Source organism: Ambystoma mexicanum, chromosome 10 (assembly GCF_040938575.1).
Source record: "Ambystoma mexicanum isolate Mex_15411 chromosome 10, UKY_AmexF1_1, whole genome shotgun sequence".
In the NCBI taxonomy this organism is placed as follows: Eukaryota; Metazoa; Chordata; class Amphibia; order Caudata; family Ambystomatidae; genus Ambystoma; species Ambystoma mexicanum.
Window position 1 is genome coordinate 1,264,948,883 of NC_090932.1, and position 24,501 is coordinate 1,264,973,383.

Sequence of the window (24,501 nt, forward strand, 5' to 3'; positions counted from 1 at the left end):
GGCTGACGCAATCTGCCATGTCCAAACCCGACTGAACGGCCTCACACATGGCATCCTTGCCATCCTGGACCATAGCAAGAAAACGACCCCGTTCGTCCCCTTCGGGAATATGTTCACCCGCTAAGGAAACAGTTCCACAGAGTGTGCGTGAAACGTGACAAGGCACATATGGAGTTGGCAGCCTGAAGAGCCATACCCCCTGAAGAAAACACTTTCTTTGCCCAACCATCAAAACGCTTGTCGTCCCTATCAGGAGGGATGGTAGGATACGACGCCTGCTTTGCTGGGGCCGTAGCCGACTGCACCACAAAACTCTCCGGAGTGGGGTGCTTGGTCAAGTAGCAGGGGTCGCTACTGGCTGGGTGGTATTTTTGCGGCAAAGACTTGCCCACTGCCGGGAGACTCACCAGAGCAGTCCAAGCCACCGCCACCCTCCTCTGTAGAGCCATATGGAACGGCAGTACCGGATTAGTTGGTGGACCTTGGTCGAGGATATCCGTGAGGTCATCCTGAAGAAAATCCCCTGGGGGAGCAGACCACCCCAAGTACTCAGTGACCCTTGACATAAGGCGCCGGTACGAGGATTCGGCATGGGTGCCAGGCTCAGGCCTACAAAACTCCACCTCCGGAGAGGTGTCCAGACCACTGGCGTCGTGCAGTGACTGACGCAGGTCCTCAATCTGACTATGTCCCGAGAGAATATCATCTGGCACCGTATCAGGAACCATGCCATCAGAGCCCTCATCCACCTCAAGATGGTGGAAAGTGGGCAGAGAATGGGGAACAAAGCCATGCTTGGCCTTGGCCAGAGCCTTTCTAGGGGGTTCCACCGTACCCCGGGGTACCCCCGTCGAAACAGCCTCGAAAGGCGTCGAGTGAATCGGCGTCGACGGCATCGACACAGGCCTCTAGGGTGGAGCCCCGAGCCCGTCCTTCGACAGCCTAGGCGCCGATGGCGTCGGCTTCCTCGGAAGCGGAGCCTCGAGAGAGTCGCGACAACCTCAGCACCACAGGCGTCAACGTCTTCTTCGAAGACATCACAGGTGCACACAGTCTCGAGCGCGTCGAGGACCGGGACCTGGAACGGGCATGACTAAAACGATTCCCCTTGTCTGAGCGGGACCTTTCCCGCGAATTGTGCCGACCACCCGAGCCCAAAGGTGTACGAGCTGTGTCTCTAGTACGGTCACGCCCGACCCCACTCAGAGGCGCGGACGGACCGGTGCCCTGCGATTCAAGAATCACCAGCATTTTCTTACCGAAGGAAGCACATTCCTCCGGAGTCGCATGTTTGGTGGGATAAGCGACCCGCCGACAGTCGGAGTCCTCGGACGGGAAAGGCGACCGATGACGGCGCTCTGGGACCGAGAACCCCTAGACTTAAGACGACACTGCAATGAGTCGCCCCTCGAATCGTCCGTCGAAAGCCCAGTGGACCTCGACTTCTGGGGCTTGGACACCTTACTGACCGACAGTTTCTTCTTGCGCTCCCGCAAGGCTTTGGACGTAAGCGACTGGCAATCGACACAATCATCCGTGTCGTGGGCCTCCCCGAGGCACCAGAGGCAGGCGTCGTGCGAGTCAGTCACTGACATCTTGGACCCCTAGTCCCCGCATTTCTTGAAGCCCGGACGCGGGGTGGAAGAAGAGGAAGACATCTCGAAAACTTCGTACAAACGAACAGGTTTGAAGAAACGAAAGAACAGAAACTCCAAAGAGTCGAGGCGCGCCGAGATCTCTGAAGCGAACACGTTTGCAGAAAAAAACGGAACTGAGGCTACGGGCATCGTGCGTCCTACTTCTAACATCCAGTGACGTCGGCCGTCGGAGGAGGTCCTCGAGGGCAGCGTATCGACATCATCAACGCAGGACGCAGACGCCGAAAGGTTTTCCGGAGCAGCACAGCTGTGGTGATTACAGTCATAGATATGGAATACGTCAGAGGACCCAATCCCCTCGAAAGAGTCTTTATCAAGGAAATTGATAGGCCTTCCTCGTGGACTCTCGTCGCAGATACAATAAGTCCTCTTTCTTGGTTTCCTTGGGCACAAGGTGGAACAGCTTGGAGGCCCTGGAGATTGAACGGAATGATTGCACCTCGTCTGGTAGAGAGACCATGAGGAGCTTCTAGGTGCGGTTATTCGTTGTCTGCAGGTCCGGGGCAAGGCATGACCCTGTTCGGAGCACACGTCAGAGGCCTTGCTCAAATTGAGCCATGCCGCCAGCCTGATATGCCGGTCTTTCTTTGTCTTCTTCGAGAAGCCCAGGCACATCTCGCAGCCATCCTCAATGTGGTCCGGGTGCAGGCAGTAAAGACATTGCAGATGTTTGTCCTCCACAAAGACATCCGTAGCCCGCATTGGGCGCAGGGCCTGAAGAGGGCCCTTCCCTCCTTTTTCTCCTCAGTCATGGTCGCAGGACACGAATTAGGCCCAAGACGGCCTTCCAGAAACTTCGAACAACCACCCTTGAGGGGCACGCAACTTTTGACAACAGACCTCCATTATCGGCCGATGGAGATAGGAGCCGACTGGCTCAGATGATACAAAAATAGAACCTTTCAGTGAAAAAAAGTACAATATAGATTGGAGAGCAACTCGAAGACTCCCAACACTGAAGCGGTATCCAGTCATTTTTTCGAAGCCCAAAGTTTCGAATGTAACCTGAGAATAAATCGTTTCGAAAAGCCATTCTTTCGAAAAAACATTCTTCCAAAAAAATAAATTGGAATACGGTATCTAAATGAAGATAAGTATTAGTGCAGGGCTGGGGCTTTGGTTAGTTTAAGGGTTACAGTGGGGTTAGGATAGGGTTGGGGCCAGGGCTAGGGTTTAGGGTTGGGCCTTGGGTAAGGGGGCGGGAGGGGTGGTGTTGAACCACCCCCCCCCCATATACACAAAAACTAACCTAACGAGGGGCTGGCCAGTGCTGACATTTCAGCACTGAACAGCTCCATGTAATGTTTAAAAGTTACAAAAAAAAAGTATTGAAATGCGACTTTTAACATGTAAAAGTGCATTTCTATTGAAACCAGTCCATGTCTATTGTAGACTTTTGCATGTTAAATATAGCTGGTCAAAGCTTTTGTTTCGAGGCTTTAGTGATTCGAAACTTTTTTCGAAACAATCACTATAAGCCCACTGAAGCGTGCAGCAAAAATCAGAAGATGGCTGCCAGAGGCAGGGCTTAGGGAGAAGACTCATTGGATGGGGGCAGTATGACCCAGAGGGCAGTGATTGGTATGGAAGAGAAATACAGATTCAAAGTGAAAGTGAAACTGTTTTTTCTTTTACTGAGGATTACCAGCCTGGCGACGGAATATTCATGAGCATGTGAATCCATGCCAGACCCCATGCTGGATAAAATATAATATGAGATACATTACTCACCGTAATCGTATTTCTGATGCTTGTATCTGCTTAGATTCACATGCTGTGCATAGGCCGGCATCTAGTGGAAGCTGCAGAGTATTACAGTTTGTTTTTCGAAACTCGAAAATGGGCATCGACACAGGACGTGCCAGTAATACTATCCCTAGTGTGATGTCCACTGTACCCATGATCCCTCACACGTCTAGGACCCTCAGATTGTATTTTTTCTGACATGAGGTAGCATGAGGAGTAGCGCGAGTACAGATAATCCAAGCAGATAGATAAGACTACAAGCATCCATGAGCCTTCTTTCAGAGGGGAGTAAGGGTGGGTCGCATGTGAATCTAAGTAGATACAAGCATCAGAAATACAATTACGGTGAGTAATGTATCTCTTCTGAGGCTTGTTGAATCTGCTTGGATCACATGCTGTGCATAGATTAGCGTGCAGTGTTAGGAGGTGGGATGTGAGAAGGGTCATGAGCAAATAAATGTCTTAAAACCGCTTGTCCCACTTGAGTATCTGTCTTGGAATGGGTGTCAATGCAGTAGTGCTGAGTAAAAGTGTGAATAGAGCTCCAAGTAGCTGCTTTGCAAATGGTGTCAAGGGGTACATTTGCAATGAAAGCCAGAGTGGCCCCAATGCCTCTAGTAGAGTGGGCTCTTGGCGTGAAAGGCAGAGTAACAAATCTGGATACAGTTAACAATCCACTTAGAGATGGCACCTTTAGAGATGCAATCTCCCTCTCTGCCTGTAGCTACGGAGACAAACCGCTGATCTGTTTTCCTTAGCGGACTGGTCTTGTTTACATAGTAGAGGACCGCCCTACGCACATCTAGGGTGTGTAGTTTCACCTCAGCCGAGCTTTGTGGGTCTTGGAAGAAAGCCGGAAGCTCGATGGACTGGTTCACGTGGAATTTAGAAATAAACTTAGGTGAGAACCTAGAGTGTGTACGTAAAACCAGTTTATCTTTATGAACTGTAAAGAATGAATCCTGCACTGACAGAGCCTGAATTTCACTGAACCTTCTTATAGATGTTATTGCTACTAAGAAGACAGTCTTATAAGTCAGGTGTTTGAGACTGCTTTTATGCATGGGTTCGAATGGGGGGCCCATGAGTTTAGATAGCACCACGTTAAGGTCCCATCCTGGTGGTGGGTTAGAAATAGGAGGGTGAAGTCTCTTTACTCCTTCCATGAAAGCTTTAACCACTGGAATCTTCCACCACGACACCTTGTTATGGGAAGTGGTGTATGCTGACAGTGCTGCCAGGTGTACCTTCAGCGAGTTAAATACCAGTCCTGCATCCAGCAGGTGGAGCATGTACGTGACAACTGTGGAAGGAGTGCAATCAACTGGGTTGATTTGCTTGTTCTGGCACCAGATAACGAATCGTTTCCATTTGTCAAAGTAGCAGTGCCTCGTGTTTGGCTTCCTAGATTCCTTTAGGATGTCCATACATCTCTGTGATAATTTGAGATGTCCGAACTCTATGACCTCAGGAGCCATGCTGCTAGGTTCATTGAGTTGGGTTGAGGATGCACTGTTTGACCTTGGTGCTGTGACAGTAGGTTGTACCAGCCCGGGAGTTTGATGGGTTTGCACACCGCTAGTCTGCGTAGGTGTGGAAACCAAGGTTGTCTCGCCCACATGGGAGAAACTAGGACGAGCGACATAGACTCTATGTTCATCTTGTTGACCACCTTCCTGATGAGGTGTTGGTGGAAAAGCGTACGCAAACATCACTGACCAGTTCATCCACAGGGCGTTCCCCTTGGAGTCTGGCTGGGGGAACCTGGATGCAAATCATGGGCACTGTGTTTTCGCTTGTGGCAAATAAGTCTATAGTGGGGAAACCCCACAGAGAAGATATCTTCTACGATTTCTCTGTGTAGACACCATTCATGTTCCTCTGGAACATGTTGAGATGACAGGAAGATCTTCTGTCTGAGTGCCCATATCCAAACTAGTCCCTCCCTGCTTGTTTATGTAAAACATGGCTGTAGTGCTGTCCGTCCGGATCTGCACTGACAGATTCAGCAGGTAGGGCTCGAACGCTTGAAGCGCTCTGAATACTGCCAGAAGCTCTAGCAGGTTGATGTGATTCTTGGCCACTGAGTGAGACCAGAGACCCTGAGCTGTGTGGTGGAGGAGGTGAGCTCCCCACCCTGTCAGGCATGCATCGGTTCGGACTACCGCCTGTATCTCAGGATCGTAAAAGGGTTTCCCCTTGGACAGATTTTCTCTTGTCCACCAGTGAAGGCTTTGTGCCAGTGTTGGTGAAACGACCACTAGATTGTCCCACTGACCACTTGCCTGAGAACACTGTTTCGCCAACCATTCCTGCATGGGACGCAGGCGCGCGTGGGGGAATAATGACGCCATCATGCCTAGCAAACGCATTGCTTTGCGTACCGTTATCTGGTGACCGGCCTGATATTGCGGAATTTGCAGCAGTATATTCCGAATTCTTTCCTCTGATGGAAAGGTCAACCCCTCTTATGTGTCTAGGATAGCTCCAAGGAACTGTTTGGAGGTGCTTGGCACTTCTCGTTTATTGAGAAGCCTAATTCAAAGAGGAGGTCGATCGTCCTTTGAATGTTTGTTCTGCAAATAACTGGGGTCTCCCCAGTGATGAGCCAGTCGTCCAAGTAAGGGTACACCGGGATTGCCTCCCTGCGTAGGTGTGCTGCCGCCACCGCAAGTACCTTGGTGAATACCCTTCGAGCCGAGGCTATCCCGAAGGGCAGTACCTTGAACTGGTAGTGCCGACTGTCCACCTTGAAGCGCAAGTACTTTGTGCGCTGGGAACATGGAAATATGAAAATAAGCATCCTTCATGTCCAATGTTGCCATGTAATCCCCCTTTTTTTTTTTTTAGAAGGGGGATTACTTCCTGGAGAGTAGTCATGCAAAATTTTTGGGGCTTGACATACTTGTTTGCAGGCCGCAAGTCCAATACTGGGCGCATTGTCAAATTTATTTTGGCACAAGGAAGTACCTCGAATAAATACCCTTGTTTACCTGGTGTCCCAGGATGAGTTCTATTGCGTCCTTTGCTAGAAGATTGACGATCTCCTCGAGGATGATCTTCTGGTGGTCCAAAGAATTCTTTGTCGTGGAGGGTAGTTTTGTGGACGCTCTAACAGTTCTATGCCGTATCCTGCGGACACTGTGGACAGCACCCATCTGTCTGAAGTGATCCCTTCCCAAGCTTGGGTGAAGTTGGAAATGCGTCCCCCTACTGGGGATGTGCGAGAAGGGACCCTGAACGTCACGTCACTGTTTTGGTGGAGGCGTGCCGCCGCCTCTACTGGGGCTGCCTCTACCCTTACCACGCCCTCTCATTACCCCTGCCATAACCCTGGGTAGACTGCTGGCTGTTGTACCATTGTGTACTCGGCCCATGGGAATAGTTAGACCCTCTCTAGGAATTTTGTCCGCATGGGCGACGAAAATTGCCATTCCCTCTCTGGTTAGGGGGTTATTGGTTAGTTGGCCTAGGGATTTGAGTGTCTTATACTCGTCCTTGGCATTTTTCAGCGCGTCCTCGACCGCCTTTCCAAACAATAGATCCGGCTCCACCGGTTTGTCTATCAATGAAGCCTGGGTTTCGGCCTTGAACCCAGATTGTCGCAACCAAGCATACCTTTTGATAACAGTACCTTCTGCTATCAATCTGCCGGCATTATCCGCGGCATCAAAGGTTGCTTTTAATATGCAACCGGACACAGCTCTTCCTTCCGCCGAAACTCATGCCAATTGGCTTTTTAAGGGTTCTGGGGCGGAATCTAGGAGTGCCGCGACTTCAACCCACTGGTGGCAGTTGTAACTCACCAGTAGGGTGGTGGAGTTGGCAATCCTTGCCTGGTAGGCGGAAGTGGAGGCTACTTTCCTGCCCAAGCCATAAATCTTCTTGCTCTCCTCGTCGGGAGGAGCATCCGACGATGACAAGGGTGTTCCCGCCCTCTTACGGGTGTTAGTAACTACCAGAGAGTCCGGTTTCAGATGCCCTCTTATGTACAGTGGGTCTGTTTGGGCAGCCCTGAAAAGCTTCTGAACTCTGGGGATTACCGCCCTAGAGAGATGGGGATTAACAAGGGAAGGGCCTATTCTCCTTTGTATCGACTTAAGGATAGGGATGGCCTGGGCAACAGGTCTGCTTTCTCCCACTAACTCCTCAGCAAAATCCCTCTCTTCCTGTGCACTCTGGGTGTCAGGGTGGAAGTGTTCTGCCGCCCTGGACAGCACTTCATTCAAAAGAGGCTGGTTATCAACAGGGGAGTCGGTAACCGGGGGTTCTTTATCTACCGGGGGTTCTTTATCTACCGGGGAATCTATCCTGTAGGTTTCTGGGTTCTCCTCCTCCTCCTTTTGGTCCTCATCATCCCCATAGTAGCCTGTCCCAGTTTGTTCTTCCAACATGCCCAAATCTGGATCCTCATAAAGGGATGGATCTCCATGATAATGAGAATAGGGCTGTATACTGAAGGGGTCTGAAGTAGGAGCTTCGACCCGGGACTTCTTACTTGGGGAAATTGGATCCCTAGAGCCTGAGGGAGTTGACCCGTCTGGGGTAAAAGAGAAAGTGTTCAGGGTTTTTGGCGTAGAAATCTGCCAGTGATGACATCCTTGACATTACTCTGTCTATGTCATCAGTAGACCACTCTCTTGAACTGGGAATTATTCTTTCTTGAAGGCCTTTCCCCGTCTTATCTAGACTAGACCTACTGGTTTGAATAGGGGTCTTAGGGGTAACAGAAGACCGAGACTTGTCCATCTGTTTAAAGTGGGGTAAAAAGTATTTGAGGTGTGGAAGTAGGCTGAGACTGCTTCCTCTGTTTTCCACCTTCCCCATGTGTGGAATAGTGTTTACCCTGTTTTTTCGCCCCTGCGGAGTCCTTCGACGCCTGGCGCTGAGATTCGGGGGTAGTGTCCCTATCTCTGTGTAGTGGAGGATGGGACTCAGGAGCAGCCGTTGCGCGGCCTGTTGACGCTGACTCCTGGAGTGCTGACTGGGGATAGAGGTCGGTTTAGTCTTCTGACGATCGAACCTCTGTTACCTTGGGGAGCGAGGCACTTCTGGCAACAGTGGATGGTTGCCTGGAGTCATGCGGCGATCTATATCGAGAACGCCCAGAGGACACCGAATCGGACCGTTCTGTATGTGCCTCTTTCCGAGTACTCAGCGTGCGCATCGAGTCTCGGTTGGACTTCATGTGTTTTGTGGAAGTGCTGTGGGTAGCGCTTGTGTCGCTGGGGGTCTTCCCCATAGCCGCCCTGCCGGACGACCTTCCGAGGTCGGGGGCTTGCGCTTGGCTGTCAATTGACGCCACGTTGCCCTCGCCGCCTGAAAGCACAGCGTCGCTGCCATCGCCAAGGTGCCCTCCGCTGCCATGGCCTCTTGATGCCTGGCGTGGTGGGCCCAACGCTTGATCGAACGGTCCTCAAGTGTTTTCGGTTTGAACCTACTACACGCTCTGCAGTTAGCCTCAGGGTGGTCCCTCGGTAAGCAGAGATTGCACGTGGCGTGCCTGCCAACCCAAGGGTACTTGCGGTTGCATTTGGGGCAAAATTGGAAAGGGGTACCCTCCATACGCACCTTTTGGCAGCAGGCTAATAAGTGTAGGAATATATAAGAATGTACCTATATACCAAAAGAGCATAGAGTATGTCCACCCCACACTCTCCCTACTTGCAGGGCCGAGGCCAGAGGCCTTCCTAGGCCCGGGCCTAGGCCAGAGGCCTTCCTAGGCCCACATCCGTCGTGCTGCTCTCGACAGCGATTCTTTCTCCATGCCGGCGTCGAGTGTGGATGTTCGGTGACTCGAGGTTGGGGTGGAGAAATATAACAATATTTTAGCAAAAGTATGGCTAAAGCCAGGGAACTCCGCGGAATGCTTCCGACCAGTATGGCATAAAAAAACAATCTGAGGGTCCTAGACGCGTGAGGGATCATGGGTACAGTGGACGTCACACTAGGGATAGTATTACTGGCACGCCCTGTGTCGATGCCCATTTTCGAGTTTCGAAAAACAAACCAATACTCCGCAGCTTCCACTAGATGTCGGCCTATGCACAGCATGTGATCTAAGCAGATTCAACAAGCCTCAGAAATATATTTATACAATGTCAAACCGTTCCACCAATCGGCACCAAATTTGGCATAGTTGCCTGTTAAGACCCTCTGGACATTACTGGCTACATGACATTTGGACGACCCCACCCCTTTCCATGGATTTCAGCCCCTTCACACGAAACAGTTGCCTGAAATTGGCAAAACATCAATGTGGTCGTAGGACCAGATAAAGCTCATTTTAAGCATCTTGGGACGAGGTACAAAACTCTAAGGCCTGAGGCCTATGATGCAGTCTCCAAGATCTTTGCACCGTAAAGCACTGCACCAGATACATTTTTATTTTGTGCGATTTCTATGCTTTTCTCTTTCCAGATGGCTCCCAAAAAACAAATTATTGGACACATGAATGCAAAAATCAAAGAAAGTGAGATGAAGGGCAGCTGAGACACCTCATTGTGAAGCCCGACTTGAACAACAATGAATACGGCAGGCAGAGTCAAGGGCTGTAGAAACAACCGGCTTGAACAGCAAATAAGGATGACTAAATCAAGGGCTGCGGAAACAACCGAACCCGTGCAGAGTACGGGGACTTTTTGCTAGTACTCCATGAAATACAAACATAAGCATACCCTCTGCTTTGAATGATGGCAATAGCTTTATTCCTCATTTCAACATGTTTTACTTTTCTTTCCCCTAAGTTTTGGGAATACTTTAAAGGGAAAAGGCTAGTTTCTAATTTCGAGTGTGGGGTCACAGGTTGTATCCAGACATTAAACGAGCTGTAATGTGGCTTTCATGAATCATATTAGCACAGAATTACACTCATTTTTAAAATGTTGACATTTCTCCACTATAGTCTCAGCAACTTCTGTAGTGCCATCGGTAGGTTTTCTTAATGAACAATAACTTCATCATGTGGCATCTTTAAGTCATTGGGCCTCATTACGAGTCACTTTTCCGGTGCCCGATATCCCATTGCCATCGGGATATTACAAGTCCCGGCAGATTGGGAAGTCAGGCGCGGGAAAATGTTATTCCCCATTCCTATGGGAGTGGGGAGACGGAAGCACTGGATCCGTTGCCAACGGTGCTGGTGCTTACATGACAAGTTTGCCTAGCGGGACCATTGCGCCTGGCAGGTCACACCTGCCGGGCGCAACGGCCCCTGCAGGCAGACTTAGTGTGGCGGTCGGTAAAAGGGTGCCGGTACGTTGCTACCAGCACCCTTATTTCCGGACCGCCACAGTAATGAGGCAGATTGTTAGGATCCAAACAATGGTGCAGCTTACTTTGGTAGTGAAGATAACTTCTATCAATGGATGTGTATTACTTCTTAGCAGGTAGCATTGGTTTTATGTGGCTATGCCTTGATAAAGGATGCAGATATAAATGAAAAGATCAGCCTCTCAATATTTTGAGTGATGTCACATTGTGCTCTTGCAAGCAATAATCCCCCACTGTATTGGCTATGCTTCGGTCTCCTGTTCCTAAAGGGGTCAGCGGCTTACACCTCACAAGCGGCTCCATGGCGACCTCATAAGGGCGTCAGGGCTGACCGTGGGTCTACTCACCACTTCCACTGTTTATGCCAGGTGGTGTGCATATCAATCTCCAGCAAGTCTTTCCACCCCTTTGATTGATCCATGACATGACATTTATAATGCGCCTATACATAAGTGTTTGTTTGGAAATTGTTTTGCAGTAAGTAATATAGCTTTACAGACCTAGCCCGAGGGCTGAACTGGGCCCTGAAGACAGAGTTGAAGGCCCAAGCGCAGAGAGGGCCGTTAACGCAGTATGAGGGCCAATAACAACGGTACGGCCGAGGGCAAGGCCTATAAAGCTATTAGAACCAATGGCCAAACACACAAAAAGTTCGTGTAAAAATGTATTTTTTAAAACTATTTTTTGGAGGGGGCTTAAATATTCCACGTGGAACATTCAAGTTAAAGAAATGAAAAATAACGTGGCAAAAAATATAAATATCATGCTTATAGTAAATTATTATTTAAACTTAAGAAAAAAGGACGGCATTTATAGGAAAAATAACAACTTTCACTAAGGCCACTAGAGGGTGATGAAGCACCGCCTGTGCACGACTTTACCAGCTAAAGAAAGCCAGGGCCAAATTTGGCGACTCCGCGCTATACTGGGAAGAATAGTGCACAAATTGACCAATAGTGGCGTTTTATTCACCCACCCAAGGTTCTAACGCCTATTAAGCCTCATCCGAGCCAAGGGTGCGCCATTATTTACAAAAAAAAGTCATACCGAGGCACTTTGACTGCTTGCTTCATGGAGCAGATCTTTAGGGGGGTTGGGAGGGTTTGGGGGTAACTTTGCCACACAACTCTATGAGCGGACAAGTCGCGACTGAGCATGGCATCACAAGGGTGCAACAGTATTCTCTAGATACCAAATGGCACTGGAGCTCCGCCAGAAAGCTGCGTCTAGGGAAGCCTCGGAGACACTCGTGTCTCTACGAATTTAAAGTTTCCCCAATATTTCCGTCTGAGCCTGCCGTATTGATACTGGTGTCCTCGGCTCCAAGCGATCCCATGGCCTCGACGATTCTGGCCTCGTGCACCACAAGCTCTTCTGAGAACGCTGCTTCCTTTCTTCCCACTCATCCCCTGAATGGCAGAAGGTATCCCTAACATTACACGTGGCATGCTTCGAGAAACAGAAAAAAAAAAATACAAGGGTGGGAGGCGAAGGGGTTAACAGAGTAGAGGACACTCCACTTCCTGGAATTTTGCAATCTACATGACGTTTTCAGGGTACATAATCGTTCTTCCCACGTTTTTGGATCGCAGAAGACGCAAAAGTTCCATGCAGTGATGGAAGCCTATGGCGGACAAGCCTCTGGTGCCCATGCATTGGACTGCTTCTCTGTGAGACGTATGGGCTATTGGAACCCCTTATCCCAGGACAAGTACCATCACTAACTCACAGCAGGGAATAACAAACCAAAGAACCAACCACTCGACAGAGCATAAGACATCATGGAAAATAGCCACAAAGGAAGGCTGCAGAGACTGACCACAAACCTAGACCCAGACGAAAGCCCTCAAGTGACGCTCCCACTCGTATGTACCGGATGTAACGCATCCAGACCGGCAGACGCACCTAGATAGACGTTAGCCTGCGTCACATCTGGATAGGATTGATTGAAGGATAACATGCCCGCGACTAGAAAAAATGTGAATGCTAGCATGGGCCACACTTAAGAGTTGTGAACACCAGCCTGTGTGGCGTTCGGATGGAGTCATGAATGTTGGCATGCCCACATCTGGATGAGTCCTAAACATTGGCCTGTGCCGCGTCTAGATGGGAATGTGAGGGCCAGCAAGTGCCACACTCAGACAGAACTGTGAATGTTAGCATGGTAAAGGTCAGGTAACCCACTAACCAATATAAGCTCAAACTCTGCATACTTATCTCACTCAAAAAACTCACAACCATCCCACGCACAAGCCGCAAGCACTTCACAACACCGCAACACCACATAAGCCGGAACAGCACACACGGGCTGACTCCGATCCGATACCCGCACCAAAGCTCAGCACCCGGTGTATACTGAGTTGAAGCTGCCAACAGAACACCACTCTCGCTATCCTACTCCCTTCTTCACCCTACTAACCCATCCCACCTTTATCATTTACAGATCCGCCAGAGCGCCTGGGGACCAATTCTGTTGGTGACAGTGCACGGTACAAATACCTCTAACATTTAACAATGCTCGTGGTGACCTTTACTTTTGGATGGCTGCTCTGTGTACACAAAGGCACACATGCACACCTAAGGTAGTAGTAGGGCTCTTTCAGTAATGGAGCAAGGGAATCAGGAGGCAGACAGCGTGCAAGTTCGAGAGGGTGGGGGGGGGGGCTGTGGGGGAGCACATACACTCAAAGAAAGGACACATCCGAAGCTGGGAGTTCACCGGCTCAGAAAGAGGGGCCCCACTGGCACATATGGGGGTAATTCACCTGCTAGGAGACAATTGGCTCATGACAGATGCCTCTGAAATGCTGAAAACAGCTTTCAAACTCAGAGGGGTCGCAAGCACGCTCAGGCAGAGGCAGCTCATAATGGGGGCAGTACAAAGGCTCAGGAAAGGGGGTTGATGGCTTAAGATTCACAAAGAGGTAGCTAAAGGCTCTAAAAGAAAGCAACAGAACATGAGAGCACAAGTCACACACTACTTTAAATTCGGAGCTATTAAAGTGTCTCCAATTAGATGACTCATGGTAATCCCAATTGGGACTGGCTACACATGAGCTTCAAGTGGGTTCAGAGTACGTCAAAAGACAGCCAGGAGTACGGGGGTTTACAAAGTAGAGGTTGTCCCCAAAAGATGTGAACAAGCATAGTCCCAATGTGTTATAAAGTTCTGCATGGTATATTTAAGGGTAATGGCGGTTTCTCTTTCAACGATGCATGCTCGGCACAGGGCAGTGCCATTTTCTTGAGAAGTCAGCGTTAGGGTGGCAGTAGAATGATGCAGCAACCCAATAAACATTGCACCTATGGCCCCCGGCTTCCTGGCAACGGTGTACCAGTGTCAGTCTACAGGCCTCACCTTTTCTGTGCAAGGTTTTTGGCTTCAGATTCCATCACTCTTAATGCACCAAACAAGATTGCTTCCCTCACAAGGACATGGTGGGTATGGGGTCCCCTCTGTCCTAATTTCCCTTCTTTGTATGCCAAATGTAAAGGCTCGAGGATAACACTTTCTTTAAAAAAAAAAAGTTTTTAAAATGGAAGGTGGAAGGGGCCATCATAAGACAAGGTGAACAATCATGCTTTACCTTGTTCCATCCAGTACCTTATTTATTTTACATTTGTATAGCGCACAAAAACCCTGGGGCATCGAGGCACTGTTACAGGTACCAGTTACATTTGGTTGAGAGTACAATACAGATATGACATACATAGACCCATAATACATACTCGTGTTGTGCATCCCATAGCAGAATACAGGGCAGTGCTCGGTGTTCAGCTCTTGTAGCGGGAGTCGGAGGTAGGCGTGAGAGCCCAATTAAATAGCCAGGTTTTCAGGGCCTCGCGGAATACCCGGTAGGATTCTTCTGCTCTCGGCAAGTGAGGGAGGGAGGGAGGGAGGTAGGGAATTCCATTGTTTGACTGCAATGGATGGGAAGCTAGAGCCTCCAGTTTTGGCTCTCTTGACCTTAGGCTGATCTTGCACCAGCGATCAACCCACTGGGGCGTTAGCGAGGGCTTGGGGATATGTGCAGGCCGAGAGGTGGGAGAAAGCAACTGCATATAGCATAGCCGCAGTTTAGGGATTAAACAGACCCTGAAGAAAGGGATAGGGCAGGAAAAACAAGGACGGCCCCACACACCCTTCTCCTTTCAGCTACTAATTTTAATTTAAGGCCTGCCCCCTCCCCGACCCCTTATACATCTCAGGTTTTCTACTGCAACAGTATTTATTACCAGAAAGATCAAATCGGGGTCTTATCTTGCTTTGACTTGGACAGTGTGAATGTTTCACTCATATGACCATTCATTGCTCCAAATAACATTGTCACCACAGTATTCATTTCATTTGTTTGCATAATCAATACTGATAACCAGGGCTTTAAGTGGGCCAGGGCTAGCCAGGGCTCAGCCCGGCAATCTCCAAATATTGCCCTTTGGCTAGGGCTCTGCCAGGCCTCTCTGAACAGACATCCCTTGCCACATGTCCTTAAAATGAGTGGGAATACTGCTCTTTGACAGTAGATGTCACCTTAAGTAATGATTCGAATCACAACATCAGTTAAAGAAATTTGAAATGAGGTACTTTTCAAGCAGGAAAGGGAAAATTAAAAAAGAATGCAATGTTCGATTTCGTCACACATTGTATTAAAGCATTATCATTAGAATACATTTAATTAGTATGCACAAATAAGGTATTTGTTTCAAGAAGAAATGTGGGACGGCATGGTCTACTGACCCCTTTTGATTTTATGTTCCGTTTCATGTTTTAATATATTTATTTTGGTGAACATGTGTATGCACATTAACCATTTTTAAATACTTTAACCCGGAATTTGTTCCCTTTCATTGCACATATGTACGTACACTTGATTGGCCTGGTTAGGCCACTCCTCTTGTAAAACTTCATTAGCTAACTAGGATTGGAGCCTGTGCGAGACCCTTTTTAGACCCTGCCCCCAAATATTGCACCACAAAGCATTAGAGACCCCCCTCGATATCCTGTCCCACCTAACGCACTGCTGATAACTATCCAGATATGATTAGCAACTTTTTAAATTTTTAACATAACCTCGTCATTTGGTTCTTCACTTTAACTTACTTATGACTCTGTAGGTTTTCTATCCTAGATGAACCATGAATCAATTAAACATTTGTTATACCCTCTAAAATGTAACTACACACACAAGTTATGCAGCTTGCTTGGTTTCCTTTTAATTCCAAATACTCTTACTTTGAATGTATGCATAGTCCTGTGGAAGCACCAGAAGGCATGTAACGTGTTGACTATGAATACACATTTGTGATGGCATTTTTCAGTCAAAATAATCTTAGATACTAAAACCACTAGCGCAGTAGACATTTAAAACGAAAGACCACCCCCATCACTGGCATTGAATGCAGCTGCGTGGGCATTGTGCAACTACATGGAAGAGTTGCCTTCTATTGATCACTAGCAGCGCAGTCCTACTGTAGATGGGCAGGTAGGGGTGGGGACGGAGGGGGGGGGGGACAGTGAGGGTGAAATCAGTGGGCAGTTCAAGTCTCTTCGATTCTTCCATCTCTGAACTCATCAATTCTAGCTGAATGCAGCACTGTGTTAGGAATTTGAGCGTCCATGGAACTTACATTTAGATCCAAGCTCCATGCCATGAGAATTCTATGGCTAGGAGAAGGGGGGTCATTGGTGCCATGCAGAGGCATTACAGAGTCAACATGCCTGCCTCCTACACCGGTCACACAGCGATTGCAAACATCCAATGGAGCAGCTGGTGATCTAGCAGGAGTGTGTATGCGACAGCTACCACTTTGTGTGCATGAACATATAAGAGTTGACAATTCATCGCGACCATGAAGCGCAGGGCACAATAGCAAAAACACTCAAATGAGTAAGGGGAATCATTCAATTTGCAATCAGAGGTTTCAATCGGAAAAATTACTACACCCCCCCCAATACACATGGCAAAAACGAAAACCTTCCCAAGCACATAATCACATGTTTCTCTTTATGGAGGAACATCATTGCTAAAAGGAGACGGGGCGAGTGCGACACCCGTTCTTCGCAGTCTGGCCTTTCCTCCACTGGTAACAAGATATAATGTACATGGTAAATGCAGACTTACGGGATGTTGTAACTGGCCCAGTATCTTTGCTGCGAGAGCACCTCCGTTTTGTCTTCCGAGACCACAAGTCCCCTGCGGAACAGAGACATCAAGAGTGAGGGACGGAAAAGGGAACAGTAAACCCAAAGTGGAACAAAGGTTGATGAGGAGAACATAAGACAAGCCAAGTGAGGAATGGCAGAAGAGCAGTAGAGTGAAAAGTATTCAGGAGGAAAAACAAGGAATAACGAGGTGAAAAAAAGGGCAACAAATAGTATAACAAATTGAATTAAAGTGACAGAAGGACCCAGAATGAGGTAGGAGAAATCGATAGAGAACCTAATGGAGGGACAATGAAATATGAGATGCCAGCGAATACATTTTTTTTTTTAAAGTCAAACAATGTAGACAGGCAAGATGTACAATGCTGCAGAGTACAGTGGGTGAGTGCAAGAGAATGGAAAATGCCAGACTAAAAAACAGAAGCACACATTGAAGTATTTTGTACATATGCATTGCGTCATAAAAAACACCAAATAAACAAAAACAAACGACAGTGAAAGGCTTTAAGAAAAAACAAGGGACAGGGTACGGGAGAGCCAGTGAATGAGAATGACCTAATAGAGGGGTGCAAATGGAAGATGGGAAAAGAAGAAGAGTACAGAAAGAAGAAAGTAAAATTAGTGCATAGGAGAATCATTGCACTCGGGGAAACAAGAAGAATTAAAGGAAAGGGGGAGGAGGAAAGTGTAGTTGTGCACATAACATTTGAGCCAGTCACAAAGAGTAACAACATGTTAAACACACAGACCCTCATAATGGTCCCAGAGGAGAATCCCCAAGCAATAGCATGGCAGCTTCCCCATCTAGAGCATTCGGTGTACTCTTCTGGACATCCACGCTTTGTGGCTGCAGATCTGGATTTCCTACAGTCTCCTCCCCAAGAGTTCATGCTTGGCTTGCGAAACCCGCTCGTTTTCTCACTCCACCGCGCAGCAATGCTGTAAAGGTTCGAGGCAAGAAAAGGCATGGACTTTCTTGCCAATCATCCCGCTCCCGGGGAGGTTCGTGCCCACCCAACCACTGCAAAGCCATCTGTAAAGACAGACGTGGAATCACACATGGGTGCAGAAGAGGATCCTGCAGATACGGGACGGCCCAGAATCACCCTGTAAGGAGCGCACAGTCAGGACAGTCATGTCCGCAAAATCAAAATCATTGTCTGGTCTGCAGTCTGCCACCAGGCTACAGTTTAACTTCTATTAAGAGGATGAAGTGGTCTGTGAGACTTCGAAATCATGCCCTCGACCACTCTCTGGCAGAAGACTACAAATCAAGCGACCCGCCAACAGATTGTGAAGAGCAGTTGTTTTGTAGCAGCAATCATGTGGAGGAGAGAAAACTGATCAACGCTTGCACCATCAATACAACACGCATTAACCCCACGTGCACACCCACGGTTTGTCGCCACAGTCAATACTCTTCAATCTTGCCCCAATTTATTTTACAAAAATGTTTCACTGTTCCTCGTCCACCGGCTCGAGTATTCAATGGTCGACCTTCCCAAAATACTCCCGTTTGGTTTACTAAGCAGTCGGCTCTTCCATGGAGGGGGCTACAGGGCTGGCCCTTTCCTTCTCCCTCATCTCCATGATCTTATGGGAATTACGAGCAGAGGCTCTGGTGGCCTCTGCCTGGCTTGGATCACCAGACTGGCTCTCTTCAGCTCAGCAGAGGGATCCCGCCGCTGAACAGGGCCACCATGTTCAGTAGTGGGCAAAGTCCCGGGGAAGAAATACAAGGAAGAAGCAAAGTGCTACATGCCCCCGATATCTGCGTCCTACTCCAGAAGGAACTGGGGCAGAGAACAGCCCGGGGGGAGCTAGAAGCAGGCAATCGTGCATGCACAGTGATCAGGTGCCAGGGACACTGGCTTCACACATGCACCGTACAGAAACCCATGGCGGTGCGGGCTGCTTAGTAACCGTTTCCCTGTTGAGACATCATGGTGGTATCAGGTAATATCGCCACCAAAAATATCGCCGTACCTATGGTCGTCGGGAACGGCCATAGGCGATATTTTTGGTGGGGGTAATTTATGGGGTAGATGGGTGGGGGTTGCGGGGTTGCCCCCCGCAGGTTCCATGGGGTTATATTGCCGCAAAAATATGGTGAAATGCTTGTATGGCGATATTTTTGCGCTGATATTATCACATGGAACCATCATGGTTTCTGGTGGCAGCCATGGGGAAACGTTCAGAGAAGTGCGAGCACATTGTGCTCTCCTCCTGGACTGGTAACTCTACATATCCTCCCCAGGATTAGCGTTGCTGAGGAGAGACACAGAGCAAGCTGCATTCAGTGTTTGAAATCCCTCATCAAGGAAGCACTGCAAGAAAAGAAGAACAGCCAACAAGCAGGCAGTCTCACCGGGTCTAGATCTAAGCACTTCCCTTTACCCATATCATCATCATCACCACGACCACCACCATCATCCTTTTCCTCATCAGATGAAGACCCTATGGAGGAACTATGGAGAAGATACTTACAAAAGAACTGTCACAAAAGGTCTCAATGTGGCTGCAAGGATGGAATTCCAACCCTAACACCAATTGTAAGAAAATAACTTCTTTTTGCGGACTTTCATCCATAAACCTCAATGGGACACCTCTTTTTGCCTTTGTGTGCATCCTGACCTGACTTTTTGGAGTCAAGTAAAGCCCTCTGCTTTACTTTCACTGCTTTTGCTCACTTTTTATGGAGGGACTGATTAGTCACTGAGACTATCGGTACTCGATACCCTGTCTCCCTTACTGGAATTCTTGTATTTTTTAAACTGCATTTTTTAAACTGCACACATCACCTTATCAACGAAATTTGTGCCGGTCCTCTGCCCTTCTTCCCGCCATCTGGTCCGGAATTGCTATATATGGTAAGCCCTTCCCGGGCAAAGCCTCTGCTTTCACCATGCAAAGTGGCGGTTTGTGGGTGTGGACAGATGGGATTGGTATGAATTGTTCGTGGCGGAATGGACTGTAGTCAATTTCGCCATGAACCCAATTTAGCCACGGCCAAAATCAACTAATCCATGAGAGATGTACTTTACTTTTGGCTTCACCAAAGGTGAAAGTGATGTTACTGCATTAGTAGCCAATGTGCCCTTTTTGAAGCGATTGGGGCAGCAGTGCATTTTTTTAAATCCTGCTCTGCCATTTTGTTTAGGTCTCTTTGCTCAGGGCAATCGCCAGGTGGCCTTCAATTGGCTGCTCCGTGAGCCTGCAATGCCAGCCTCTAGATGGGTTAAAACTGGTTTTGGACAGTTTAGGTTCCTTCAGCGTTCCCTTTCCCTTCCTGGGAGGGTGGTCTTGGCCAAGTGGCAGTCCTCACAAACCAGAGTGGTTGGCCATCTGACCCTTTGCCCTCAGCTCCCTCTAACAATTGGGCAGCTGGCCTTTGGCAGCCCCTTTGTGCAGTGGTATTTAAGCTCTGCATGGTCCCTGCTTCTTTCTGTTTGTTTCCAGTCCTACTGCTTGGCGGGAGCAGGCCTGCTGTCGTGATTAAGGTGCATTTCCACGATTCCTGCATTTGTTGCCAATTCTAAAGCCCTTACTTGGCCATCCTGGCTATCCCGGTTAGGATCTTTTACCTCTGGCAGTCCAGTCTGGGATTCTTGAAGTCTCTTGCCGTCTCCACTCATCTGCTGGGTCGAACCCCGATTTGCCTGGCTCCAAGTAGCTGCAGCCAACCAAAAGGGGGTTGAGGTCTCAAGGCCCCACCAGATTTTCAGTTTGGGAAGTCTGAGGGTGTTAACAAATGTTATTCCCATCCTGTGATTGTTTGATACCCTCTCCTTCTGACCTACCAGAGAGAACAGACGGAAACAGAGTTTAAGAAGGGAAAATCTAGAGAGGAAAAACACATGGGGTAAAGAACTAACTTGCCGTCAGTTCTTGACAATGTGGTATGCAAGTGGCTCCTACCCCACGCATGCCCCGTGAAACCAAACAGCAGAACAAGCTCAGAGAATCGAGTCGCAAGAAACCAGGCAGGATCTCCAAAATGTTAACGGTCTCCGACAAGCCCACCGGTAAGCAGAACTTGTGACGTTATCTGCAAAATGCAGACCTCCCTAACAAAATTACTGAAAATCGGAAAAACATCAAGCCTGTGTGTAACCTGTGATAAATCTGGCAATATCATCACTCCCTCCCTCCCTGGGGAAAGTCTCTCCCCATGTGGACAGGGAAAGGCGGAAGCTACCGGATATTAAGCGTGGGATTGGCCATCTGGGGGGAGGACAGCATGCAGGAAGACAGCCACAGGGGAGTGGAGGAGATTGCCGGATGAAACATGGTATGCCCCCTTTCCTTAAGAATCTGATGACCCGCCCCCCCTGCGCACTCCCAAAACCACAGACCTTTATGGCATATTGTAATATTATCTTAGCATATTCAAGGTTGACTAATAGCCACATTTCTGTTTTTACCCATTTTAAAACATGGGAAGAAACTGTGACGAAGAAGTTGACTGAGAGCTGCAATTGGAAGAGGAAAAGTGACCTTTTAAGATTGTGGAAACTCCAGGGGGCGGGAATCATACCTCCTCTCGACAAGAAATTGAATAAATTGTGGAAGCAAAGAGCGACAGGAGAATCTTCTTCCCTCTAACTGGGCAAACATAGAAGCCTGGTTGAGATCCTGAAACAGAAGTGCACAGAGATCCTGCAAAATCCCCAGAGGTACTACAAAAAAACTGCAACAACTAGCCAAGGGAAGCATTTTTCAGCCCAAACAATTCTGGAGAGTAGTGGGGGGGGGAGACTCAGGTTTTGAGAACCCATAAGCAAGTGTAAACTATAGTATCCCTGAAGGAGAACATACTGCAGTGTTGGAACCCAGATGGGAGGGCAAGCTATGGTCTCCTTAAAAGCAGACTACTGCTGCCGACGACTTACAAAAAGTGGCACTATTGCTCTAGACATTTGCATAATGCAGGTGTACAAAGAGAACCCAGCAGGCTCCTTCTGGGAGATCAAGAACTAGGTATCCAAAGGCCAACTACATTGGGTTCCATCCTCCCACCAACAGCTAGCTCTACCATGGTCAGCTACACAGTTTGCCACGCACAGGAGGGGCTCTCATGGTCTGCAATACTGGGTGCCACCCAGAGTTAGATGCGCCATACACAGTGTACAATCCCAGAACTAAAAATCATGCTCAGCTACACTTCCCCCCCCCCCCCCAAGCAAGATGTCTGACAGTCATCTACAATGGACGTGCCTGTGTAGCTAGATCATCTGGGATAGGATATACCCGGTGGCCCCAAACCACACAAGTAGTCTTCCCACAGTCAGCTACCATGATCACCCCATCCCCTCTGTCGCCACCCCCAGCCCACAACACCATCTCCCCTGCCCCCCCCCCCCAATCTACTCCTGAACACTTACGGGATCTGCTCAAGCACAGTGAGAAGCCCAGGGTCAAGGTTGGGGACCCCCGGCCGGAACCGGTTATAATCCACAATCATCCACTGGTTGTTGTACCTGTTGGGAGAATAAAGAATCATGAGTGATTGGTTACAGACAAAAATGTGTACATCAAAATAATCCAGGACAAACTGTTCCAGTTAAAAAGACGTAGAAGAAGGCTTCAGAGAAAAATATGCCACACATTTTACCAATGAACAGGTTCTACCATGGTTTTGATGTGGGGCATAGGAGACAGGAATAGCATGGGGAGGCTCCTACTGAAGCAACCAACTCGAAGGACCCAAAACAAAAAGCAAGAATTAAGCTGTTCGATTAATTTACAAAAATAATAATAATTCTTTTTTTTTAAATTTATTTTCTTACAAAACGTTTAGAAACAGAAAAACAGTTTTCCAACCAAAGATTCATATTTCCATCCTCATTTATTGCTCAGATCATAGAGTATATCTAGGAATTAGGTTCATTGTCTTTCCTGTTGTACAAGTTTTTTTATCCATTTCTTTCAGGAATGATATTAGAGCAAAAGTTATTTTTTTTATTAGATCCATCATAGAAAGCACTCCACCATTCTTCAGGCTGCCATGTTGTTCGTTTCAAAATCTCTGTTCCTAAGATTTTATGTCTCTCTTCTTCCAAGTCTGAGCAATAGAGAACAAGATGCTCGAGTGTTTCAGTCTGAAGGGTACACAGACTGCAGACTGTCACTTTCAGTTGTTTTGTTTGCAATTATAAATTTCCTTTGTTTGGAATTGATTCATTCTGAACTGTAAAAAAACTTTCTGTAGAAATCTACATGGAAATTTTAACAGGTATTTTGGTAGTTTGTTGAAGGCCTTGGAACAGAAGGCACTCTTTGCATACATCTGTGGCGAGATCTTTGTTGTTCCGTTTCCCACCAATCCAACTGCCACAGTTTCGATTTAACTTTGTTGGGGTTTGTCCATAATATCTCTTTTGTAGTGTTTAAAGTCTGCAGTATGTTTTCACATTTCAACTCCCACATCTCTTGAATTGATTCACTTCTTATTGCCAAGTCCTTCTTTAATACTTTAAATTGAGGTAGACAATTTATAGCAGATATTTTACTGTCGAACGTCAAGGTGTTCCATGTAACTTTTGCAGTTATGGAAAGGAGACTCGGCTTGTATCTAATGCAGGCAAGAGGCGTTCCAATAGGTAACTGCAATATCTTTTTCCAAAATAGATATTCACATATGATTATCTGGCTCATTCTCACTATGTTCGCCTACTGCATAGTGCAAAATAATGTAACTTGCAGCGGCAACAGCTATGCCGCATTTAAGAACAGCCTAGCCAAACTTGGATGTCCTAGACACTACCCTCTCCCCTGCCCGACACTCTTCCTACCCCGCCTGACACCTTTCCCACCCAGCAACTACCCCTCCCTCACTACGCCCAAAGATAGCGGCCTCCCAGCCAAATCCACCCTCAACCGCTCTCCCATTCACCATAAACCCATCGATCCAACAAAGCCTGAACCTACACACTATCAATCCTAACCTTGCCAACCGCAACATTAGACTAGGCGCTAGGCTCCCCCTCTCTACCAGCAGGACCCTCGCCAGGCCTTGCAGCAAAACCAACAAAAAACCTGAGGACCCTAACAAACCCCAATCACCCCCGCTAAAAGGTGCCTTACTTAATGTTAGATCCCTTGCCGCCCACCCCACGGAAATCGCAGACATCATCCTCACGAACGATCTTGACTTTCTTGCCTTAACTGAAACATGGCTACTTATCACTAGCTATCCCAGATAACTACTCTATCCTCAGAGCCGATAGACCTAATGCTAGGGGAAGAGGTGTAGCTTTCATATCTAAAGCAACATTAAATTGCAGGTCAGTCTCCTCTTCGTCACTCAAATCTTGCGAGCTTCTCACAGTCAAGCTTCAAACCTCCCCCAAAAGCACAATCTCCTTTCACCTCATATACAGGCCCCCCAGGAGCATTCGAAGAAGACATTACCTCACTTATCGCTGAAAACGCCAAACCCCTAGCTCAAACTATTATCCTCGGAGACTTCAACCTTGGTTACAATGACCCTAATGACGTCCCAGCTATATCACTAGCCAACGCCTTAACTGAGCACGGCCTGACTCAACTTGGTGTCTCACCCACACACCAGAAGGGTAGAACTATCGACTGGGTAGCGGCCCTCAACTGCAATACTTCTTGCAAGGCCCCCCAACCTCTCACATGGACAGACCACTAAAT

General features: G+C 48.1%; 1 protein-coding gene across 1 annotated transcript in view; it reads right to left on the reverse strand.

Annotated features, from left to right (window-relative positions):
- The window catches only part of PLBD2 (phospholipase B domain containing 2), a 212,580-nt gene that overhangs the window by 33,615 nt on the left and 154,464 nt on the right, over window positions 1-24,501 (reverse strand). The window contains exons 8-9 of the mRNA XM_069619232.1: window positions 22,224-22,319; window positions 16,799-16,870 (exon numbers count right to left, since the gene is read on the reverse strand). Coding sequence (XP_069475333.1) covers window positions 16,799-16,870; window positions 22,224-22,319 — 168 coding nt within the window. The remainder of the gene's footprint in view (window positions 1-16,798; window positions 16,871-22,223; window positions 22,320-24,501) is intronic.